The sequence below is a fragment of the Equus quagga genome, chromosome 14 (genome assembly GCF_021613505.1).
Source record: "Equus quagga isolate Etosha38 chromosome 14, UCLA_HA_Equagga_1.0, whole genome shotgun sequence".
Lineage (NCBI taxonomy): Eukaryota > Metazoa > Chordata > Mammalia > Perissodactyla > Equidae > Equus > Equus quagga.
This window is the reverse complement of record NC_060280.1, coordinates 21,833,218-21,859,114: the sequence shown is the minus strand read 5'-3', so window position 1 is coordinate 21,859,114 and position 25,897 is coordinate 21,833,218. Positions and strand designations below refer to the sequence as shown.

The 25,897-nt window shown below is 37.9% G+C and overlaps 1 protein-coding gene across 1 annotated transcript in view; it reads left to right on the top strand.

The window, feature by feature from the left end:
• Window positions 1–25,897, top strand: part of NLRP14 (NLR family pyrin domain containing 14) — a 36,840-nt gene that overhangs the window by 8,155 nt on the left and 2,788 nt on the right. Inside the window, exons 4-10 of the mRNA XM_046684764.1 lie at window positions 1,373–2,963; window positions 6,890–7,054; window positions 9,485–9,652; window positions 17,253–17,423; window positions 17,840–18,010; window positions 19,723–19,893; window positions 21,950–22,120. Of these exons, the coding sequence (XP_046540720.1) occupies window positions 1,373–2,963; window positions 6,890–7,054; window positions 9,485–9,652; window positions 17,253–17,423; window positions 17,840–18,010; window positions 19,723–19,893; window positions 21,950–22,120 (2,608 nt within the window). The remainder of the gene's footprint in view (window positions 1–1,372; window positions 2,964–6,889; window positions 7,055–9,484; window positions 9,653–17,252; window positions 17,424–17,839; window positions 18,011–19,722; window positions 19,894–21,949; window positions 22,121–25,897) is intronic.

Below are 25,897 nucleotides of genomic sequence, written 5' to 3'. Positions count from 1 at the left end.
ACCCACTTCATTCCAAGCACTAATAAATAAATATTGTTTATTGTATGAAATGATCTGAAACTAACTTCCCACTTTGACCTTAATTTCTGATTCAATATAAGGGAGTTTATTCTTGTGGTATAATGGGCCATAAATTTAGGAGACCAGGGTTCTACATCCATAGAAATTTACTGTTAGGAAATTTGGAAGATAGACAAAAGTATAATGAAGAAAGTAGAAATCATCCTTATAATCTCAATTTTCTTTTACGTGCTGCCCTGTGCTAGATATTATGCCATAAAGAGAAAGAGTACCTGCCTTTAATACCATACCGTCTCCTGGGGGAGAACTAAGCTTAAGTTAGTGGGATATGAACTATGTTAGATGTTTGTACTGAATGCCCTAGTAGGACAAAGAAAAGAATTATTTGCTTTAAAAATTAAAGTAATTACAACTTGTGATACGTGTTGTGAATGAACAATATACTGTTTTGAGACTATTTGGGAGAACTATTCTAGTGTTGGGGTTCAGAGAAGGCTTCTCTCAGATAATGATGTTTAAATTGAGATCTAAAGAAGAAATCAGACTGAACTAGGTAAAGATGAAACTGTATTTTCATTATACTTGGACACTTGGGAATTTTTTTCTTTAAAATAGTCTTCAGGCTATGCTTCAATGTTCATTTCTATTAATGTTTTACCTGTATAAAGTGGATTAATTTGATCTGTCGACTCAGATCTGTCTTCAGATCTTCTCTGGCTGTTACTATTAATTGTTACCTGTGTTCTTTTTTTATCTAAATGATGACTCTATTCTCCACATATATCATCTTTTTTCTCTGTAGAGAAAAAGTACACAGAAGAGAAAATATTTCTAGAACAAATCAAATTTTTATTTTATAAATTCATTTTTCTGCATTGTCAGTTCTGTTTTTCCACAGTTTCTAATGTAGGTTTTAAATCTACAGGAACATTTTTGCTTTATTTACATTCTTTTCTTACCCCTAAACCAACTGCACTTTGATTTTGGCCTGTATCACTTCTTGTTCCTAACTCCAAGTCCAGTATTCTTTGTTTTTGTTTTTTTAAAGATTTTATTTTTTCCTTTTTCTCCCCAAAGCCCCCCGGTACATAGTTGTGTATTCTTCGTTGTGGGTTCTTCTAGTTGTGGCATGTGGGACGCCGCCTCAGCGTGGTCTGACGAGCAGTGCCATGTCTGCGCCCAGGATTCGAACCAACGAAACACTGGGCCGCCTGCAGCGGAGCGCGCGAACCTAACCACTCGGCCACGGGGCCAGCCCCCCAAGTCCAGTATTCTTAACATTGCAAATCATAGAATTTGTTTTGATCGTGTGTCTCTTTGTGTTTTTCCTGCTCCATTCCAACTGATTTAGGTGATGGAACAGAATACAGAAGTCGAATAAAGGAAAAATTCTGCATCATGTGGGATGAGGAGTGTTTGCTTGGAGAACCTAAAGATTTCTGTCATGAAATTGCTCAGAAAGGTCAAGAACTGTTGGAACATTTGTTTGATGTGGATGTCAAAACCGGGGAGCAGCCACAGACGGTGGTGCTTCAGGGGGCTGCTGGGGTTGGGAAAACAACCTTGGTGAGAAAGGCAATGTTAGATTGGGCACAGGGCAACCTCTATCAGCAGAGATTTGCCTATGTTTTTTATCTCAATACCAGAGAAATTAACCAGTTGAGAGAGAGAAGCTTTGTTCAAATGATATCAAAGGACTGGCCCAGCACAGAAGGCCCCATTGAAAGGATTATGTCCCAGCCCAGTAGTCTCCTTTTTATTATTGATAGTTTTGATGAACTGAACTTCGCCTTTGAGGAACCTGAGTTTGCGTTGTGTGAAGACTGGACCCAGGTACACCCAGTGTCCTTCCTCATGAGTAGTTTGCTGAGGAAAGTGATGCTCCCTGAGTCGTCCTTACTGGTGACAACGAGACTCACAGCATGTAAGAAACTAGAGCCTTTGTTGAAGAGTCAGCGTTCTGTAGAGCTACTGGGTATGTCTGAGGATGCAAGAGAGGAGTATATTTACCAGTTTTTTGAAGACAAGAAGTGGGCTTTGCAAGTATTTGGTTCACTAAGAAATAGTGAGATGCTTTTTAGCCTGTGCAAAGTCCCCCTAGTGTGCCGAGTCATTTGTACTTGTCTGGAGCAGCAAATGGAGAAGGGTGTCACATTGACCTGCAAAACCACCACGGCTCTGTTTACCTGCTATATCTCTAGCTTGTTCACACCAGCAGATGGAAGCTGTCCTAGTCTACCCAACCAAACCCAACTGAGGAGCCTGTGCCACTTAGCTGCCAAAGGAGTATGGACTATGACATATGTGTTTTACAGGGAAAATCTCAGAAAGCATGGATTAACTAAATGTGATGTCTCAATTTTCCTGGACGTGAATATTCTTCAAAAGGACACAGAGTATGAAAACTGCTATGTGTTCACCCACCTACATATTCAGGAGTTTTTTGCAGCTATGTTCTATATATTGAAAGACAGTAGGGAAACCGGGAACCTTTTTTTTCAGTCTTTTGAAGATTTGAAGCTGTTATTTGAAAGCAACAGTTATAAAGACCGCCATCTGATGCAGATGAAATGCTTTGTGTTTGGCCTTTTGAATGAAGGTCTAGTAAAGCAACTCGAGGACACTTTTAACTGTAAAATGTCACTGGGGGTAAAATGGAAGATACTTCAGTGGATGGAAATATTAGGAAACAGTGACTGTTTTCCATCACAGCTAGGATTTCTGGAGTTGTTTCACTATCTGTATGAGACTCAAGATGAAGGATTTATAAGCCAGGCAATGAGATATTTCCGAAAGGTTGTCATTAATATTCATGGGAAAATCCATTTGCTTGTGTCTTCATTCTGCCTCAAGCATTGCCAAAGTTTACAGACCATTAAACTGTCTGTGACTGTGGAATCTGAGAGGAAGATGTTAAACTCAAGCCACTCAGCTGAAACTTGGTAAGTGTGCTAGGTCATTCCCTGAAAGTGCCCTGTGAGGGAGTGAAGGAAGCAGAGTTTCTCAGAGGGAGGGAAGGTGTTGTTTAGGTGAGGTCCTAGAGCCAGGATTACCTTTCAGAGTTGTCCCACCCTGAGGCAAGGAGGCCAGGCACAGAAACATCTTACTGACCAGTCACGGCTACTGGTGAGGAATGGGCAAAAACTTGCCTGAAGTGGCTCTCTTAGCCTGAGGGCAATCCCAAGAGAGGGACTTGGCTGAAAGCTCTCAGCTGTCAACTCTTCCAACAACTAGGGATGAGTGTTTCAGTCTTCAAGGAGGGATGTGGCATGGCACAAACTTACATCCGCTATAGTACGTATATTTAACTTTTAAAAGGCCCTCCGGGAGATTAGGGACCAGAAATTTCTTGCTGAATTTAGGTACATAGGTCATCTCTCTGGACTCTGTTTCACTGTACTCTGCAGCTTCTCCGTTGCCTAGACACAGGTCAGCATTTGCCTAAAAGTTCTCAGCCCTTTAACACCTAGCTAGAGAGAGTCAGATGTGAGGAAGAAATAGTAGGTGCTGAATGAATGTTTTGAAAGAATAAATGGACCTTCAGCATTTTATGCATATTATTTTTACCCTCTCCCCTTCCTCAAGTTGCCTTTTCTGAATACCCATCTAAGTCTGGGGGAAGAAATGAACTATGGAATTAGTTCCAGATTTAACTAAAATTGAGGGCTTACTATGTGGGATACAGTTATATAGTACATGGGATATTTAACATGTTATCCAGTTTAACGCTCGTCAAAACCATATCTCAATTTATTTTTAAGATTAACAAAACTAAGATTCAGAGAAGTCCTCTTAGAAAGTAAGTTTACAATTATTGATTCAAGCACACGTCAAATAATAGCTAATATTTGCTTGACATACACCTGACAGTCTTCTAAGTCCCAACTCATTTAGTCTCCCAAGAATCCTAGGTGGATGCTATTATTTTCATTTTACTTATAAAAAAACCAAGATACCAGGAAGTATATAACTTGACTGAGGTCACACATCTGATTATATAAGTCCTTGGTTTTCCAACTTTACCCAAGCTGTCTCATTGCTATTATATAAACTGTAGAAGCATTCCTCTTAAGAACATATATTTCATTTCTCTCTGAACTGTGGGAGTAGGAATTGTAGGCTGGGGTGCCATGACCTTTACTCACAAATCCCCAAGGACAGTAATCTCCTTCAGTCAGTGTTCTTAACTTTGACTCCATAGTTCTATTTATAGAAGACATGATTGAACCTAGGGCATTAGAATGTATTTTTTTATTTTTATTTTTTTGAGGAAGATTAGCCCTGAACTAACATCTGCTGCAAATCCTCCTTTTTTTTATTCCTGAGGAAGATTGGCCCTGCCCATCTTCCTCTACTTTATATGTGGGACACCTGCCACAGCATGGCTTGATAAGCAGTACGTAGGTCTGCACCTGGGATCTGAACCGGCAAACCCCAGGCCACCAAAGCGCAACGTATGAACTTAACTGCTTTGCCACCAGGCTGACCCCAGCATTAGAATGTATTTTATGCCTAATGATAAATGTGAGGAAGGCATTCTAGGTACTATATTGCCAGTCTTCATGCTACCTTCCCCTTACTTTTAGTGTTATCTAACAGTAAAGTTGGCATTGTTGCTAAAATAAAAAAAGAATCTGAGGGGCCAGCCCCGTGGCCAAGTGGTAAGTTCACGTGCTCCGCTTTGGTGGCCCAGGGCTTTTCCGGTTCAGATCCTGGGCGTGGACATGGCACCGCTCATCAAGCCATGTTGAGGCAGCGTCCCACATGCCACAACTGGAAGGACCCACAACTAAAAGTATACAACTATCTACTGGGGGCATTTGGGGAGAAAAAAGAAAAAGAAAGATTGGCAAGTTGTTAGTTCAGGTGCCAATCTTTAAAACAAAATAAAAAGGATCTGAGAACCCAGTATTTTAAGAGAGACGGTATAGGTGATCTCAGTCTCTTCTACAACATAACTATACATTGTAAACTTTACAAGTGCAGGATCTCTATCTGTCTTGTTCACTTTTTTTTTGGTGAGGAAGATTGGCCCTGAGCTAAAATCTATTGCCAATCTTCCTCTATTTTGTAGATGGTACACTGCCACAGCATGGCTTGATGAGTGGTGTGTAGGTCTGCACCCATGATCCAAACTCGCAAACCCTGGGCTGCTGAAGCAGAGCATGGGAACTCAACCACTACATCACTGGGCCAGCCCCTTGTTCTCTGTCTTATCAGTTGTATTTGTATATAGTAAGTGCTTGAATGTTTGAATGATTTATGACCTAGCTTTCTCAAATTCAAGACCACAAGTGATGTAGACCATCACTCTGCAATGTTACTAATTCCAATTTAAGTGTAAGGTATGGGGAAACTAATATTTGAGTAGTGAAGGGGATCAGGATATGCCACTCCAAAATATGCAGCTTTTATATAAAAACTACTTTTAGCTGAAGGCATTTGAGTTCCTGAAACCTCTTATCTGCCTGAAAGCAGAGCCTCCCAAAAGAACTCAACTCTCATAAATCCCCTCCCTGGGAGCAACTCTAATCTTCTCTTCTTGGAGACAGAAATTAGCACCACACCCAGACAGACATTGTCACAAACTCTCATATCTCTCATCTGTTCTTGTAGGGGCCCATTTATCTTTCCAAAAAGTCACTTGTTTTTCCCTAAGTGCCCTTTCTTCTCTTGCCTTTCCCCTACTAATTTAGGTATATACACCCCAAATTCTAACCACTCCTTTGAGTTACTCATAACTGAGTTTCTCCCATATGTAGCCATCATGCACATGCTAATAAAATTTGTATCCTTTTCTCTTGTTAATCTGCCTTTTGTCAGTCTAATTTATAGGGTCACAGCCAGAGAAACTAGGAGAGCAGACAGAAAAAGATATTTTTTTCTCACCTATAGTAGCTATTATGTATAAGGCAACATGCTAGACTTTTATATATTTTAATATAGATAATATCAGCTACCAATTGCTAGGAGCATTTACAATGTGAAATATTTGCTGAACATTTTCTATAGATTGTCCTACTGAATCTTCATAGTAATCCTAAGAAATAGTTACTCGTATCTCAATTTTTTAAGATGAAGAAGCTGAGACTCACATAGGTTAGTAACAGTGCCAGAATCACCCAGTTTAGCGAATGGCAGAGTTGGGACTCAGGACTGTTCCATTCTAGAATTTATGCTAATAATCACTAGGCTAACCTCTGTTTCATTCATTATTACCTTTTATTTGTTTATAATGAGTCCATTGATAATATGCCTGATAATTAAAATATACAGCATTTTAAAATTTACAAAGTGCTTTTGTATACCCACCAAAATTGACTATTAAATCCTCCCAACCCTGTGAAGGGAGACAGCGTTTCCACTTTATACATAAAGAAAACATGGCGCATGGAACTGATGTGACTTGCTTAAAGTAACATAGCTGGTAAGTGATAGACCTGGGGCTCAGGGCCTCTGGTTCTCAATCTACACCGCAGTTCCCTAATGTCTACCCACTATTCCTAATCTTACTCCTTGTGGTCATATATTATTTTTCTTCTTGATATTGGCTCTTCAGGTATTTGAAGACTCGTCTCTTGTCCTTCCCGAGTCTCTTCCTCCAAAGTGAATTCTTTCTAGCTTTTATTGTTTTTGTGTGATTTATTTTGTGTGTATTGAGGGGGTGGGGGAGCTACAGGGCAAATGAAACCTCTGGAGTGCCAAGAGAAAGGCTTCCCGGTGGACTGTGCCCAACCAAGCGAGAGCTGCACTGGATGTTCTCGCCATTTCCAAAGTACACTTATTTTCAGCCTGTACCATCTTCTGAGAGTTGCCTGGGCTGAAATACATTGACTGGTCTTTTCTTTTTCCAATTATTTAGGCAAAGGGATTTTGGTTGCATTATTCATTATTGGCAAGATCTCTGTTCTGTGCTTCATACAAATGAACAGTTGAGAGAATTGGACCTGTGTCATAGCAACCTTGATAAGTTAGCAATGAAGACTTTTTATCAAGAAGTAAGGCACCCAAGCTGTAAACTACAAAAACTACGGTAAGTCTGGCATAAGAAAATTTAGTGGAGTTATTCCAATTCCTGTCCTGATCCCACCTCCTACTCCTACTTATTGGGGGTAACCAATAGTAAACAAATACTTAAAATCCACTGTGTGAAATACTCTAAGAACATGCACTGTGGAAACCTGGGGATGTGGGAGGATAACTAACTTGTTCTGGGAGAGGTTGCACAGAGCATAGAAGCTGTTGACATGGGTTTTTGAGGCTTGATTAGGAATTTTCCAAATGAAGAACACAGAACTAAGGCATTCTAGGAAGGTCAGCAAAGCATTTTCAAAGACACGTTCTGGAACATACTATTTTTTCTTCTCCTTGAGGAATAATTTACATTAAGTAAAATGCACACATACTAATATTCAGTTCGTTGAGTTTTGACAATTGCCAATACCCAAAACAAGATAGAAAATAACTCCATCACCTCAGAAAGTTTCCTCGTACCCCTTTATATTCAGTCCTCTTACCCCATCCACTCCCAAGGCCAGTCACTTTCTAACCTCTCTCACTGTAGATTAGCTTTGTCTTCTCTTGGAAACCATTTATATTGATTCATACAGTATGTATTTTTTGTGTCCATCTTCTTTTGCTCAACAAATCTTTTTAAAAATTTACCCATGTTGCATGTTTCAATACTTTCTTTTTACTGCTGATTAGCATTCCACTGTATGATATCCTACAATTTGTTTGTTCATTCTCTTGTTAATAGACCTCTGGGTTGGTTCCAATTTGAGGGTATTATTAGTAATGCTGCTGTGAATATTCTTGTACAAATCTTTTTTGTGACATATGTCTTCATGTCTTGGGCTAATACCTAGGAATAGAATAGCTAGTTCATAGATATATGTTTAACTTTTAAAGAAATTGCCAACCAGTTCTTCGGAGTGGTTGTACCATTTTATAGTCCCACCAGCAATATATGAAAGTTCCAGCTGCTCATCATCCTTGCCGACATTTGCTATTTTTTTTTTGTTTTATTATTTTATTATTTCTTAATTTGATTCCAGGTACCCTATCACTTTTTTACATTTGCCTTTTTACATGTCTCTCTCCCTCTTGTGTATTGGCCCTACTAGGAGCTAGGACTAATCCTATTTTCTTCTGTATTCAGGGCTCATCAGTGTGCCCAAGGCCTAATTGGTGCTCAGTAATATGTACTGAATACTGAACAAATGATAGGTACTTTTTTGCATTAACACTGAAGATTAATGTTCTTTTTTGGGGGGAGCAGGCTTCCCTCTAAATATTTCCCTTAGAATCTCAGTGTTTTTAGTGAGATCCAGCCTTAGATTTCAAGTAAGTAGATAGGCTCTTGCATATAGATGTGGTAAGCAATTGCATTTGTTATGATTAAGGGTTCCTGGAAGTCCTTTTTGCTCACCCCCAAACATCTCCCCCACATTGTCCCTCCACTGAATGTCACCAGTCCACATCCTAACAATAGTTAATGCCTTCTTTCGAGTTAAATGGCTCCCTCTTTTAGAATGCAAGGGTCCCTTGGAGGGATGACACCATGAAGATAGCTCTCAGTCTTTCCCACCTTAGCGTGGTCTTACTCAGGTCCCTTTTCCCTAACAAGTGAGATCGTACTTTGAATTTATATTTACTGAGAGCATTAGGCGCTTTTACTAGATGATGATGGTTAGCATTCTAAATGGGTAAAAGTTTAATTTTCTTGAATGTGCTTGGCTGGAAGTGGGGTGAGGGTGAAGGGTGGGTGGTGGCAAAAGAGAGGAGAGGGAATATTACAGAGGGAGGTTTTGAACAGTTCGTGAGCAGTGTGAACATAGGGCATTTGGGACTGGCAGAGGCACTACAGAAGAATCAGAGATAGCTAACAGTGACTGAGTTAGGAGATGGAAAATAGGAAGAAAAATGGGCATATTTAACTTCATATTTTGCTTTGGGTGGTCTCTGTACACCTAACAAAGTCCATGAGATGACAGGGCGTAGTTTGCAATAATGAGTTTTGCTAATGATGCACATCGAATAGTTGATATTAACTATGAATTCACCTTGGGTTATTTAAAGGACTAAATCTTGTGAATTGATGGTGTAATTGCAATATTTGGAACAGCCCCAATAATTTTTGGTAGTCATTCCTGGGATTAAGAGTTCACAAACTCTCTTCTGCTTTTCCTGATGTTATTCTTTTCCTTCAAGGTCAAAAAAAGTTGAGAGTATCAGTTATCAGGATATAAGGGACATCTAAGTTATAACCCAGTTGTTTTCCTAAGCCACATCTTGAAACTTGGATTTATGACCTGACCTGAAATATGAGATACCCAGAGTAAGAGAAGAGATGGCAGGAGTATTTAGATAATATCTAAGAGTTGGTTTTGAAAAGAAAGGGATGTGGTAACCAGGGACAGAGATGATTTTGTAACTTCTCCTGCATATTTTTCTTGTGAAGGTTGAGGTTTCTTTCTTTCCCTGATGGTTGTCAAGATATCTCTCGTTGTTTGACTCACAACCAGAATCTGATGCAACTGAACCTGAAAGGGAGTGATATAGGGGATAATGGAGTAAAGTCATTGTGTGAAGCCTTGAAATGCCAAGAGTGTAAACTACAGAATCTGAGGTAAGTCGTGAGTTTTTTATTATAATTGGGACTTTCATTTGCCAAGTATTCCCTTACAGCGTCGACTTGCTGTTCATCGGGCCAGCTCTATTTTCATGGTATGGAACAGCAGGGATCAGAAGATTCAGGCTGATTTCCTGCTGACAGGACTTCTAACTCTTCCCCTTCCCCCACTGAAGACACCTCATTGTACTGTTCTATGTGTCTCCATCTCCTAAATCTGAAAGAAAAAAAAAAAGAGCAGACCCACAATTTATAAATATTTAAAAATTTTCATATTTCAATGCAGGACTATGTATATTCATTGTATGTTTGAACTCATAGAAAAGAATGCACTAATAGTAACTGGAGGCAGTGCTGAGGCAAGCTCACTTTTACTTAATTTTTGATAGTGAATCCCCCTCAGCCTATAATAGCAACTCAGTGACCAATACAGAAAGTTGAAGAACAGTGTAGCAACTGTCGACTGTCAAGGTGCTCGCTCGCTATCCCGCACTGTTGACCCGAGTGGTGGGCCTGATTCTCTTTCCCTGCAAAAGTGACAGGATCAGCAGTCATACTTGTTCTCCACATTGTGTGATGGGTTTTAAGAAAGATCTTATTTTTCCAATGAAAGATATTTAATTCAGTTTCTGACAAAATAAAACAAAAATCAAACAACAAAAGCAAAACAAAAAAATTACTGTAGTAAGTTGTGCCTTAGAAGTTTTTGTTATCCCTGAACTCAGTTGGCAGTGGGGTGGGGGTGGGCAAGACTGAACCTTGACGCATGAAAGGTCAAGGTGGGTCTGTATTTGTGGGAACCAAATTATAATCTGTATGTAGAAAAAACAAAATCTGAAACAAGACCACCTTTTCTACAATAGGCAGGTCAGTTTTGTTATCATTGGGATTTTTTTCTCTCACTTGCTTTTATAGGATAAAATTCACTTACGGTACATCTTGAAAGTCGTTGGATAATTCTTGAACGTGTGTTGAGTTCAGTGGTTAGCAGGCGAGTTTGAAGTATTGGTTTTACCAGTTTATGAAGTAGTTTTAGGATATTTTGAGAAATTTTCTGTAACCTGCAGCCTCTCTCTGGTCTGGAACCCAGGTGAGAAATAGGTCATTGGTTTCTCTATCTAATAATAAAAAGTATTAGTAGCAAAAAGCTGTTAAATGGAGGGAAAGATGCTTACAGTGGGAGCCGTGGATCCAAGACAAAGTGCCTTACCACTTGACAGGTCAGCAGGACTTGATAAGATCCCTTTCACGAGTTGAGGTTTGAACAATGTCTTCCACTGATGAACTTTGATGTAGCTCCAAGTTACTAGGCTTTCAAATAGAAAATCATCTTTCTGGGTCAACTAGTAGGGCTCCTTGCACCAGTAAATAGAATGTTTTGATGGCAGAAGTCATCAGAGCTTTATAATAATCTAAGACTACATTATGCAGGACTGGATGTTCTCCCAAGGTGGGTAGCCACTGGGGAGTAATCAGTAGTCTTGTAGGCCTCTTATTAATCTTTCATGTAGAAAGTTCCAGGTTTATGTTTGCTTTAGACCTCATGTTATAAGAGCTATGAACAGCTGACTGCCCATGTTAGTCTGGTGTGTGCTTAGATCATGCTGAGCTTAACACTGTTGAATTGCGTTTTGATGTCTTACTCTCCCTACTGATTCTAGACGATGTGGGCAATGAAAGTGTTGATAAATTAGTAGGTCTTTGCCCATCTCTCTTGCAAAATATGATCCCCAGGTAGTGTAGGAACTTTGCAAGTTTAGAAATAAAATATCTTTTTTAAGAAACCTTTAAATTGCTGAGAAACTCCCATCAGCCTTTGCACATGAGCATACTGGAAAGGTATACACAATCACTAATTTTCATGTGAATATTTCACTATAATATTTACTAAAGGCTCCCTCAAGAAGGAAAAAAGATCTACTCTCCTTGTCTTGATAACTTTTTCCACATTGTCAGCCTGTTAATAAGGTAGCTCTTGAAATATGTTGAGCAAATGGGGGGGAAAAACAAAACAAAAACCTTGGGCATACTAGGAATGCCTCATTATACCCAGAATCTTTTCTTAGTTTGCCTATTGTCATCCGGGATTACAGGCAAGGTGAGGGAACAATCGTTGGTTCCACCAAACAGCCACCTGAAGAGTGCCGAAATGGTGTAAATGCAAAACACTCCCTACAGCATCAAAGATTTTGAGTTAGATGACTAATATCCCAGAAGGGAGCATCTAAAATAGTTGCCAGAAGAAACTGATTAGTTGTAAAGATAAGAGGAAGGTACCTGAGAATGACAGATATCCTCAGCCTTGGCTGTATTATTAACAATAATAAAAAAGTATACAACAGATAGCATACGGACCAGTAGAAATTTTTGCTCTTCCAGGAGTGAGGAACCCTTGTGGTTTATTACAATTGTTTACAATCATGAAGGGCTCAAAAGCATAAGAAGTCATCAAAATATGAATAACTTTGGAAAAGTATGGGTACACACTCTGAAATCAGAAGTTCTGCCACCTGCATAGATTACTCACAGGCAGAGAGTTGTTAAAATGGAAATATCAGTCCTCTCTTCTCTATTACAAAACTGTCTCTTTTATTCATTAATGTTAATAAACTTTGATATGTATTTATCCACAATTCATTTAAACCAAATAAGGTTTAAATGAAATATCATTTAAAGGTTGCCCTAAGTTTTTAAACATAAATAATATGAAATATAAGACAATATATTGATTTTGCCATCTTAATTTAAATAGTATGAATAACAAATGGTAATAAATTGTGTGGGAAGAATGTGATTTATTTTCTCTCTCTTTGAAGTTTAACTTCTTTAGAAATCTTTAAATACAAATTACTAATTTTTAAAATATTATATTACTACAAGGTTCCAAAATCAGTAAGTTTGGAAACTATTTTAAGTTAACATTATGGATAGTATAACCATTCTTAATAACTAAGAATATAGCAAAACAGTAAGAAACCTCAAAACTTCACCCAGATAGTATAATATTTGCAATATTGTCTGATTCCAACATTTACAAGATTCCAATTTATAAGGATGTTGATCATTTATTTAACTCATTTTAATTATATGCCCAGTATTATATGCTTTTCAATATTAATAGAAATAATAATCATTTGACCTGCAAGGGAACTGTAAGAGATTTAGGAAATTCTTTAATTTAGACTTCTTATTAAAGAAATACAAAGCCTTATGTGAGCTAAAAAACCATGTTTGCATTTTGATTTCTCATTGTAGTAAAATCAGGAACAAGTCCCCTAGCCATCTTTTAAGCCTCAAGTTGCAGAACAAATTAAATTATCTAATGATTTACCTTGATTTAGGCCCATGAAGCCTGTCCCATTAATCCAAAGGCTCTTGTGAATGCCATTCATCTGTCACCTGTGGTACCTTCGTTAGACTATGCAAAGAACAGACAACTTCTGCAACATTATTGCTCTAGCAAGAACTCTCTTGCCATTTCTCAATTTCTAATTCATATCAGAAAAACAATCTCACACTCAAATAACAACAACAAAAAATTACAAAATTCTTGGGCAACCTGGAAATTACACAGCAGACATTTTCAGAAAAGAAAAATACATTCACACAGCTGTTCTGAGCTCTTGGAGAGCTCATCCTCCGGGACAGCAGTTCCTCCCGACTGAGGAGTGGCAGCTTTCTCAGGGGATGGCTTTTGAGCAGCAGTTTTCTGATCCTCACCTGCTAGCAGCACAGGAAAGCTTACTCCACTGGGCCTCAACTCATAAAGAAAGCTCTGGCATCTTGCATCAGGTAAAGTTCTACCCTGACCAACTCTCAAACCAAGAGATGCTTATTCTAGGAACGTGGATTGCTTCCTCTGAGTCAACTGCATCGAGGACCACCTTATATATCCAATGACAGCTGGTCAGAGCCACAGATAGCAATTAATAAGAACAACAACAAAATTATAATTTGCTTACTTTTAAGAGGCTTTGGAAATTTTCAGTCAAGGGCCTCATTTTACTGACACGGTTAAGAGACAGTTGGGCCAGTTCCTCAGCAGGACCCAAATGTAAGTTAGTCTGTCTCCTCCATTTTGCTGGCTTATATTTTTAGGGGTCAGTTTGAAGCCACAAACCTCAGCTTTCAGCTTCCCTTTTGAGTGAATCACCAGTGATTCATGTTATACATTAATATAAACAAGACAAAACCTTCGGACTCTAGAAACACAAGAAACAGAGTTATATTTTTTATTACTTTATGCATGTGAGAGGAGAGGAGAGTGCTAATGATCCTTTTTCAGATTTGACAAAATATTTTCAATATTTGTAACATTTAAGAATTCAGAAATATCCATTTGACTATTACAAGAGTGACACATTATTAAATAAGACATTTGATCAAAATTACAGACTTAATAGTACTTAAGGATTGTTTTCACAAGACATGGTGATAATTTCTAAAGTCCAGGTATCTTATAAGATCCCCTTGTTATGATAAAACAAAAGTAAAACAAAGCAAAACTATTCTTATAAAATATTTTCTGATTTGTAATATCATCTGCTTTTCTTTGCAGCTGCAAGGAAAAGCGGAAATATTTTATGAGGCTGAGATTTCATTCATCAAGAATTAGGAGGTCCATAGCTGAAATTCTATTAATTAGCACTAAAAAAAAAAGAGGAAAGCCTGAGAAACTCAAATTTATAATATGGAGAGGATAAGAGCAAAACAGATTGTGAACAAAAGGACTTTAGGGCATGTAATATTTATATCCCCAGTTAAAAACATTTTTTAAATATTTTCAGTAACATTTCTCTTTTTTGCTTCACAAATGAGCTACATTTTGTTTCATTTTTGTTTTATGTACACATATATCTAGAAATTTTCAAGTTATATTGCCTGTTTTCAATTTAATTGGTGATTATTAGTTTTACTCTTCAGGTTTTTTTCACTCAAATATATGCTTAATCAAATTCAAAAGGATTAAAACATTTAAAGTACCCTTATGTAAATCAACATATTTAGTATATTTCTATCATATGATGTCCAGTATGTTAATTTAATCTAGGATTACAGGGACCAGATACTTCAAACTCTTTCAAAACTTTTCTGACTTTTTATCATGGCAAGGAATACGAATACAATTATTTAGACTTAATTCTATATAGTTAATATTTATCAATATATAGTGCTAGCTTTTGTTTTCTTAAACTTGCTTTTCCCACTTACAAAATCTTAATTCTGATTCATTGCATTATCGGTTGGTACAATTTTAAACTAACGTTTTCATGAAATGTATGTGAATGCTATGTTTTATAACTTCCTTTATATCCTTCAATTGCATTCATAGATGAATGACAACTATCTGGGTCTTAGGCCCCCACTTTGTTCTTAGCTCTTCGACTTTGCTGTATTACTTTTTAACTTGTAGTGTTCTAAAGAGAAGTCTGAGGACAACCTGACACTTCAGCCCCTTAACTCCCTCTCACCTTCTCAGTTTGTGGGTCCCTTTTTCTCATTAGTGTTGTCAGGATTTTTTTTTTTATTACTTTTGCATTGTATTATTTTTTATCTGCTGGCAATCTTTTTTTCTTTTCTGCTCAGAAATCATTTCTTTAAATTGGATTTTTAAAATGGTTTCAGGGCTCACTCTCTCGCTGTTTCTCTCTCTCTTTTTCAAGAGCATCTAATAGTCATTGGTTGTAGCTGTTTTCCTACATAACACTTACTTATTTTTTGTCATTTTAATCTTTTTTCCCCCTTACTTCTTGGGGAGTTTCTTAAATTTATTCTCATTGGTTTTGCTCTTTATTCCTTCAAATGCAGATTTCAGTTTTCTACTGTTTTTAATTTTATTGCACTCTTTTATCTTAAACCTGCTCCCTTTCTCAATCTGATCTCCACTTATGATATGCTATTTTTGTTTCATAGTCTGCATCTTCCTATATGTACTTTTAAAATGTAAAGCAAGCTTCCTAAACATTTTCTTTTGTTTCCTAGTTTTCTTTTTTTATACATGTGCTTATTTTCTGTCCCTTGGTGTAATGTTCTCTTTCTCGTAAACTTTAATATTTTATCCACAGGTCTTTTAATATTGGAATCTTTTTTTGTTTAGAAGACCTCTATCCAAACAGAATATATAAGATTTTCCTTGTTTCCCTAACTGTCAGGGCTGCCATAACAAAATATCACAGATTGGGTAGCTTAAAACAACAGAAGTTGGGGCCGGCTCCGTGGCCGAGTGGTTAAGTACGCACACTCCGCTGCGGTGGCCCAGGGTTCGGATCCTGGGCGCAGACATGGCACCGCTCATCAGGCCACGTTGAGGCGGCGTCCCACATCCCACAACTAGAAGGACCTGCAACTAAGATATACAACTGTGTACGGGGTGGGTTGGGGAGATAAAGCAGAAAAAAAAAACAAAACAGAAGTTTATTTCTCACAGTTCTGGAAACTGGCAGTTCAAGATCAGGGTGCTGGCCGAGTTGGTTTTTGGTGAGGCTTTTCTCCTTGGCTTGTGGACGGCCACCTTGTCACTGTGTCCTCACATGACCTCTATTGTGTGTGCATGTATTCCTCGTGTCTCTTCCTCTTCTTACAAGGATACCAGTCCTGTTGCATTAGGGGTCTGCTCTTGACTTCATTTAATCTTACTTACCTCCTTAAAGGCCCTGTCTCCAAATACAGTCACATTGGGAGTTAGGGCTTCAACATATGAATTTTAGGGAACACAGTTCAGTCCATAACACCTTTTCAGGGCAAGTTGATGTTTTCAGCCATAGGCTATATTCTAGGTCATCCACTTAGGTCTAATTCTGGACTAAGGAGGAAGCTTCTCCTGTTCCTACCTCTATATACCCTGATTTTGATGAAGAGAACCAATTTCTAAGGAACTTGAGTTGCTAAGTCCTTGATTAAAAGGAATAACTAAAACAACTCCAAGTTCTAGGAATGCGGCTGCTCTATGACTTGTCTTACAAACAGCTGGCATCAGGCTCAGCCATGTCCAAAGCACAAGTTGTCTCTAAATATGAGTCTCTAAAAATATGGGCGCTAAATGCACTTCTTTTCTTCTGCTGCTTCCCTTCCTCTTTTACTTTACTTTTAGAAACCATTTTATTTATGATTTACTTCCTGTTTTCACTCTTAAGGACTGGGTTCCTCAGAAAACATGCGTTGACTCTTATGAATAAATGAGCTCTTGGCAAGACAGTTGTGGGAGTCACAGGTGTTGCCCCTGATTTCCTGCCATCTGTTTCAGAAGTCAGAGCAAGGATATAGGCATCCTTCAATCCACCTTCTTCCATGTTGTAGTTAAAGGAAATTCTTCCCAGATTAAAAAAAGATTATTATTTAAAAATATTTTTGAATGTTTTCATACACATTTTCTTAGGGAACTGGGGATGTGGGGATGGAAGAGACAAGCTCCCCACCTTCCCCTTCCTAACTCTCTATCAGAGCCTGTGCTTTAGTTAAATAACTCGCATTCTATGTAGAGAAGGTGGATTTTCAGAACAGGTCCCAAAGAATGGGAGACCACATCCTCTGGCCACCTGAGTGTTGGTTATAATTGTTCTCTGAGGAGTGGTCATTTTTATTTTTCTGTATTTTCCAGCTTGGAATCCTGTGACCTAACTACAGTTTGTTGTCTGGATATCTCTAAGGCTCTCGTCAGAAGCCAGAGCCTGATATTTCTGAATCTGTCGACCAATAATCTTTTGGATGATGGAGTAAAGCTGTTGTGCGAAGCCTTAAGACATCCAAAGTGTTACCTAGAGAGACTGTCGTGAGTCTTTGTTTTGTCTTCCATAGAATCATTTTGTTCAGTCTTATATAGGTTAATTATTATCTGAATGGAGAAACTGCTTGGGTTTTGACCCCAACTGGTTCATTTGTCAATCCTAGGTGAGCTCCTCCTTTTCTTCCTCTACTGCCCTTCCTCTTTTCTTGACTTTTAGACACTTCCTTTCTTCGCGACTGGCTTCTTTTCATTCTTCTCACAGCTCCTCTCCGCTTCTGCGTTTTGTTTCATCATACCCTGTACATAGCTGCAGTGGAATTTATAATTTAAGTAGGTTTTGGTGAGGTTGATTCTATAGTAGAAATGTAGGAGTTGTAAGTACCAGCCAACTTTCCTGGGAAGGAGAAGAGAAGCATGAACTTTGGGATTTGACTGAGCCTTCCCATCTGTTCCTCCTTCAGCTTAGAAAGCTGTGGCCTCACAGTAGCCGGCTGTGAGGATCTTTCTTCAGCTCTCATCAGCAATAAAAGGCTGACACATCTGTGCTTGGCAGACAACAACTTAGGAGATGGTGGAGTAAAGCTTATGAGTGATGCCTTGAAACATCCACAGTGCACTCTACAGAGCCTTGTGTAAGTGTCTCCTTGTTTTCAGCCTTCTAACATAATACACATTTTGAAATATATTTAAAATGGAAAAATATTATGAACATAGTCTGTCCCTTTCTTTTTCCCTGCTGTTATCCTTACTGATAGTAAAGATGATGAAGATGATGGTATTGATAATTGCCATTTATTGTGTCTTTACTCTGTACTGGGCCCTGTGCTAAATTTATTTAATCTGCACAAAAGTACCTGTTGGTGTCAAATTGGCCACCTGTGTTCTAAGTGCCTCATTGTACAGGTCAGGAATGTGAGATTTAGAAAGATTATGCAACTCGCCTGGTGTTCACAAAATAATGATGGATTCAGGACTAAATTCTGCCTATCCAATTCCATATTCTGAGTTCAGAACAGGTAAATACATATGAATATCATTAAACGGAAATACAGAATTCCATAGTATGGCTGGATCACAGTGTGATTATTCTGTTCATTGCTGTTAGATAATTTCCTAAATGTGGAATTGATGAGCCAAAATTTTTATTTTGTTGGATATGGTTAAGTTTCCTCCAAATAGATTGTTTATATTCCCTCAGCAGTCTAGAGGCCTGCATTTTAATACCCTCACTGAATATAATCGTTTTGATCAATATTAATTAGGTAGTTGAAAATAACTTTAAAAATGATTTGATGTTGAGCATGTTTTCAAATGTTTTCGGCCTTTAATATTCCAAGAATTGCCTCTTCACAGGCTCAGCTTTCCTCTGAATGTTTTCTATTATATATGTTATATATTATGGTTACTAATATTACATATATATTATTACTATTATTTTTATATATTGTAAATAATTTACCTAGCATGTTTCTGTATTTCTTTCTTTATGCTCATTTTTAGAATATAGAAGTTTAAAATTTTTGTGAAATCAAATTATCTTCCCCTTCATGACTTCTAGAAGTTTTGTCATAATTGGAAATACTTTTCTTTTAAAAAAATCCACTTATGTCATCTTTTTCATACTCTCTATGGTTTAATTTTTAACATTTAAATGTTAAATTATTCCAAATTAATTTTGTTATAAGGCTTAAACTTATTTTCCCCATATGTCAGGTCTGTTGTCCCAGAATCATTTATGGCATGTCTTTTCCCTACTGATCAGAAATGCCACTTTTATTATGTACAAAAAGTACTTACTTGATTATGATTACTACCATTCTACTCCATCTGCGTGCTCCTCTGCTCCATGTAGCTACTTCTGCAATAGGGTAATATATCTATGTACAATGTAAAGAGGTTAACATTTTATTTATAAATGCCTGCCTAACAACAGGGATACATTCTGAGAAATGAGTTGCTAGGCAATTTTCTCGTTGTGCAAACATTGTAGAGTGTACTTACACAAACCTAAATGGTATATCCAACTACACACCTAGGCTATATGGTACTAATCTATGGAATCACCATTGTATATGCAGTCCATCATTGACTGAAATATTGTTATGTAGAGCATGACTGTAGTAAGTAAAATTCTGATGAACAAGTATCCAGTTTGTAGCCCAATTTAGTACAAACCTAAGTAGCCCAGATGAGAGAGCCAAAGAGGCAAGGAGGGAAGTGGGTGTTTCACCTGAGATGGAGAGTTGGCAAGTAGACGGGATCATAACATGAAACCTTTTTAAAGATGTAAATCTCTGGCAGTAGAGCAATGATTCCATCTTTCCTTTCATTGTCCTTCCTATAGGCTGAGGCGTTGCCATTTCACTGCACTTAGCAGTGAACATCTGTCATCTTCTCTCCTACACAACAAGAGCTTGACGCATCTGGATCTGGGCTCAAACCAACTACAAGATGATGGAGTAAAGCTTCTATGTGATGTCTTTCGACATCCAAGCTGTAATCTTCAGGACCTGGAGTAGGTTTTCTGTGACCCTATTTTTCTGTACTTTTAACTACTTTGAGGGCAAGGAGATATGGAAAGAAAGGCTGAGAGCTGAGTATCTGTCAGAAAAAATATGCGGCTGATTTCCTCTCTCTCATTCTGCCTGAGACAAGCTAGGGAAGTCTGCTCATCAGATTTTTCTTAAACAATTACTACAGTAACTACAGTCAACTTCCCTCATGGAAGGAGGACCAGAGACATCTGACTGAACAGTAGCCATTTTGTTTTTCCTTGATTGTGCCCCCCTGACGCTACTGTGTGTCCTCCACCTTACATCCATGAAGTTGAAATTGTGCTCTACTAGTTTTTTTTTCTTAAATTCGGGCTCACAATTTGGTCAACTTTAAAGAAACTAAGAAGGGAATTTTTAAAAACATCCTACAATCCAGTCATTCTTAAACAGCAACCGTTTTTATTCCTATTATGTTCTCTCTTACTCTATGTGTGGGTGGGTATACATACGCAGGCATGATATGTGATATATAATTGTGATTACTGTATAGACATGACTTTGAGGTTTCCTTTTCACACAACAGTATTTCAGAAACACATTCAAATACTTACATATAATCATCTTATTGATTATTTTAATGGCTGCATGATAGTTAACAGTTCATCATATAAATATTTGGGCTAGAATGAAGCAAGATAGAGGTGTCACTTTGCAATCTCATCTCACTTTCCCACGAGGGCCTCCCATGGGACTAGTAGGCGGGGTGAGTCATTAAGGTCTAATGCCAGCATTGTTTTTTATAACTATAAACTCAAGATCATTGGTCTACCCAGAAGTGTTTGGCTTGAGTGGACTGACTCATAATAACCAAATTTCCAAATGAGTTTAATAGTTGATTGTCACATCTGTAAAAACTAAGGTGATTGAACTTTTGAATCCAATAAGCACCTGTACTTCCTTTAAGAAAACATGGGTTACAATGTGATTCTCTAAAGTTTCCTTGATTGTTAAATTGCAGAAGACAAAATTTTACTTAATGGAAATTATCATCAAATCCAATGCCTTCATTTCAGCGACAGAGATATAATTTCTAAGCAACCTACACACACACAAGATGTTTGCTTATCCCACTTTCTCTGCTTAGCATTGCTGTAAACATGTAGACACATTTGTGCTGTCTTAGCTACCTCATTGCCTCTATGCAGGCCATGCCAGTTCTCTCAACCAGAAGCACAACAAATATGAGCTAGATTGCTGGATGCTGAGGAGCTAGATGCTGAGGAGACTAAAGGTTATGACTAAGGTGACACCCTTGTCCTAGGTAACTCACAAGGCAGGGAAATAAACAGAAAGCCAACTATAATATATTCCATATGTTGTTATAAGGATATGACAGAAGGCCCAAGGAGCAAGGAGTGGGACAAAGGAGACTGAGTTACTTTGGGTTTGAAAGATGAAGAGGACTTTGTTATGTACAGATACCCTAGGCAGAAGGAAAGAAGAGAGAAAAGAAGGGGAATGAGGATAGATGTGGTATATTTGGGGAAAAATGGATCTGTGTAGTTGGAGAATAGGGTGAGGACAAAGTATGGAAAGAAAGCCCTTGAAGCTAGATTGTGAATGCTCTTGAATTCCCTTTAAGGGACCTGTAAAAATTCTCATTTTATATGTAGCTGGTTTCTTTCTTCTTTCGAGATAATGCTTTGAGATAGATTCCTGGAAAACATTTTTATTTCAAAATATATTAGAAACAGAAAACATAGAGATCTGTGGGTTCCTTGGGAAAACTTAGACCTGTTTTTTCAGTATTGGTAGAAATAAGTGTTCATGCTCTTGATTTGGGAAGCTTGGTAGATACCAACCTGTTTATGGGAGAAAGCAGTTTCACCCTTTGGTTTTTTTGGCTCATTAAGAAACCCCATCTGTTTCTACTGGTGATGTTAGACTTTCCCGTGTGCATCCTGGATTGTAGACAAGAAGAGGTCAGAAAAAAGGCTCAAATATCTGGGCATCTGTCCTAGGAAGAAACTAAGCTTCACAACTGAAGGCCTCGCTTCTCATTTGTATTTCTTCCAGATTGATGGGCTGTGTTCTCACTAGTGCATGTTGTCTGGATCTGTCTTCTGCTATTTTGAACAACCCAAATTTAAGAAGCCTCTACCTTGGGAATAATGATTTGCAGGATGATGGAGTAAAAATTCTGTTTGAAGCTTTGAGACATCCAAACTGTAACATACAGAGGCTTAGGTGAGTTCAGTTTCCATTAGGAAAATGATACCTATTTGATGACTAGTATAGCTAGAAGAAATTTAGTATATGGAGAGAGGATGAAAAATAAATGGGGCTAAAAGGTGAGTTACTCTCAGAATTAAGAATCTGAATCTCAAATATATGGGTCAATGTATTGCATGTTATTAATATAGAAGCCATATTTCACATTTCTTTGTGTCCTTCTTAGTGCCTTGGACAGGGTATGTATTAAGTAAATGGTACTTGATTTAGTTCTTCCATGTTCTATCCTTCAGATATTCCCTCTATCCTTGAATGATTTTTTCTTATTAAATCAAATATTTTACTAATAATCCTCTATATGGAAAAATGATATTTATGCCCTCAAGGAGTTTGTAATCTAATGAAATCTTATCCTATATTCTGAGTACTTTTTATGTTGAATAATCTATTGTTTAGATTTCTATTTTCTTTTTAAATCTTGACCTGATATTGGCTAGGACATTTTTACTTATATAGTATGTATTATCGACCTCTGGGTCAAAAATTTTGCCCTACATGTGGGAATCCCAGACACTATGATATGTCTCATCCTTTAGAAATTTAACAGTCTCCAAGACTCTTCCAAGAAGGTGCTGCTTTTCCTATGTTTCCATCGACTGTTTATATATTTTTATCACAACAATGATGATGTCGTAACTGTTGGATCTGAAATTTCATTTTATCCTGCTTATAACCTAATAAGTTAGCCTATTACTGTTTCATGGATGCTGACAGGAGACACAGAGTCCTATCAGGACAGAGGACTTTATTATTCATAGCATAGCAGCATAAGCATTAGCATGTTTGTGTCAGTTTCCCTTGTCCCCCAAATCCCACAGGGTCAATGTGAAGGGCCCAGATGGATGTCTACACATACAGTGAGTTGCATCCCAGGAGAGGAACATTGAGCTTGAGGGACACACCATTTTATAACTAGCAGTGAACAAGCCTGCACTTTGTCCTGGAGGGAGACCACCTCATCCCTCAAGGTTGCTCACTGCATACACACCCTAGGAAATGCCCCAGGTAAAGAGTTGTCAGGACCTTGCATTTTTGTCAGCAAAACATATCGAAGAGCAAAAGACCCATGGAAGGATGTCTCCCAACAATATCCACCCCTTTTTGCTACACCCTACACTTATGTCTTCTGGTGAATTTTCACATCTATATGCCACTCTGATCAATCTGACCAGCAGAGGCTGGGACCAAATCTTCTCAGTTTTTCTCATACATCATTTAATTAAGGGCACCATCAACAAGACTGTAAGCACAGGATGAGGTCAGAATGCAGTACTGATTTCAACTATGCCCCAGGGTCCTGGGCTCAAGTCAACTGAGAAAGACTCAGGGACCAATAGGTCATGTTATCCGTTACAACTCATGAAAGGGAATTTAGAATGACCTGCTGATCTTGGTGTCACTGATAATAAATACAGGGGGCAAAAAATCAGCCGAACTAACCCCTTCCCCAATAAAGAGACATTCAATGGTCCACACTTGCCCACATACAAACATATAACCCAAAGGAGCACAGATCACTCCAGTGTGGGATTTGTTGTTATATTTCATTTGGGTCACCATTACAGCAGTTTTGTTAAGTGGGGTGGGAAGTGTCACTGAGTAGTTACAGCTGCCTTGTTTGCCACATATGGCATAACCCAAGGCTGTTCCAGCATCAAGAGAAGCTTATGAATTTGTATCAGTCAGACTGAAACAAGGTTGTACCAGTTGTTATGTTTGTATACATGTGAGGGGGTCAACTTTTGGGGGCTGCCATTGATGGCCTCAGGCACAGCGGAATAGTTCCGAGCCTGCCCTGTCCACATGAGATCTTCTGTTTTCATAGCATTTGGAGAGGTAACAACTGGGCTGAGAGTCAGATTGCCAGCTGCAGCTGCTGCTTGACTCAAGAAGAATACATCATTATTTTGTCAGGCAGCAGTGTTGGATTAGGGGAAAAAAAGAGAGGCTTAATTGTTCTCCCCACTCCATGTACCTCCCAGGTTCTGAAGTGTTCTTTTCCCAAGTATTGGTGTTGCTACTCTCCACCCCCATTACCCAGGAGGTGGCCAAAACCAGATGAACCATTTCAGGGGATAGCCACATTTAGTGATCAAATTGCCCTACTAAAAGTATAGACCAGGAGCTGGTGAAGAAGAGAGTCAGAAATCCTTTTGATTTAATTTTGAGGAGCCACTCCAGAGCTCAGCAATACCAGATGCCTGTGGATGCTAGGAACTGTGGAATGTTCATTGAATACTTTGACTTTCATTGTTTCTTCAAAATGGAAGACCTGGGTGCTATACTATTCCTTGATGTTTTGCGTATCTGCAAATGTCCTAGTTTTCTAAGAATGTGAATGACAGGTTGGCTGTGTTCATAATATTTTGGTCATTCTTCCTCTGAGAGTTCGACAGAGAGAGTCCATTGCCTGCTAGCATTGAATCTAGTAGAAAAGTCTGAAACCAGCTGATTCTTCCCCCTTAATGTCCTTATTGGTTAAAAATTCCTTTCATTTTTGCGGGGCGGGGGTGGGGGCAGTGCTGGATGTCCATACACTTGGTCCTTAGGCCCAAGAATTTGTCCTGTGTTGAATTTTCTTTATTAATATTTTTCTGGAGAAATGGTGTGCCATTTAATCTGTAATTGTTCTCTTTTTTGGTAAGGTTTCTTTTCTTTAATTTCTGCTCATCTATTTGTTGAATTTTTTTTCAGGGTCACTAATTTTGTTTAGGTTGGATCTCTTTTGTCTGTCTTTCTTATCTGTAATTTTCGTTAATCTTTTAAGACTTATTCTTTTTCTTGATTTTTTTCCTAACCCATCCTACCTATTCCTGAGTGTATTTTCAGCAGCTATGATCTCCTTTTTGCTTCTTCTAATGTGACCTTCATTTTATAATTTTTATTTTTCTCTTCTGTTATTTTTAAGCTCTGCCAAATCATATTTTAAACATTTTCATTATGAAATATAAAATATATACAGAAAAGTGAATATTTTAAAAACCAAACATGTCTGTAACCACACCTGGGTCAGGAAATCGCATTTCCCCATAAACTAAATTACCCTTAATCATCTCTTCCAAATCAAAATTTCTTTATTCCTCCCCAAGAAATAACCATTATCCTGATCTTTATGGCAGTTATTTATTTGTTTTCTGGTACAGTGAATCATGAGTGTATGTAATCCTAAACAATATAGTTGAATTTTGCCTGACTTTGAACTTTATATACAGGGAATCATACTTTATGTATTCTTCTGTTATGACTTTTTTGCTTAATGTTATGATTGTAACAATCACCCAGTTGTTTCATGTGGCTGTAGTTAATTCATTTTTATTGCTGTAAAAAGTTTCAACAAATGACCATGCCACAAACTATATAACCATTCTATTGTAGGTGGACTTTTGCGTTGTTTTCGTTTCTTTTCTTTTATGTCCAGTGCTGCTGTGAATATTTTAATACATGAATTCTGAGGCACATCTATATACATTTATCTAGGCTAAATAATTACGAGTGAAATTGTTATATCATGGGGAATATGTCTTCAAATTTACCAGATATTGTCAAAAAGGATTGTGCCAATTTATTCTACCACTGGCAGCGTGTAAGAGTTCCTAGTGCTCTCTATTCTTGCCAATTTTGTCAGACTTAATTTTTAAAATTTTAGCCAATCATGCGTGTGTTTTGGCATATGATTGTGTAAGATTGGAATTATTTCTCCCTTGAACTTCATAGAAATTTCTGGTGAAGCTA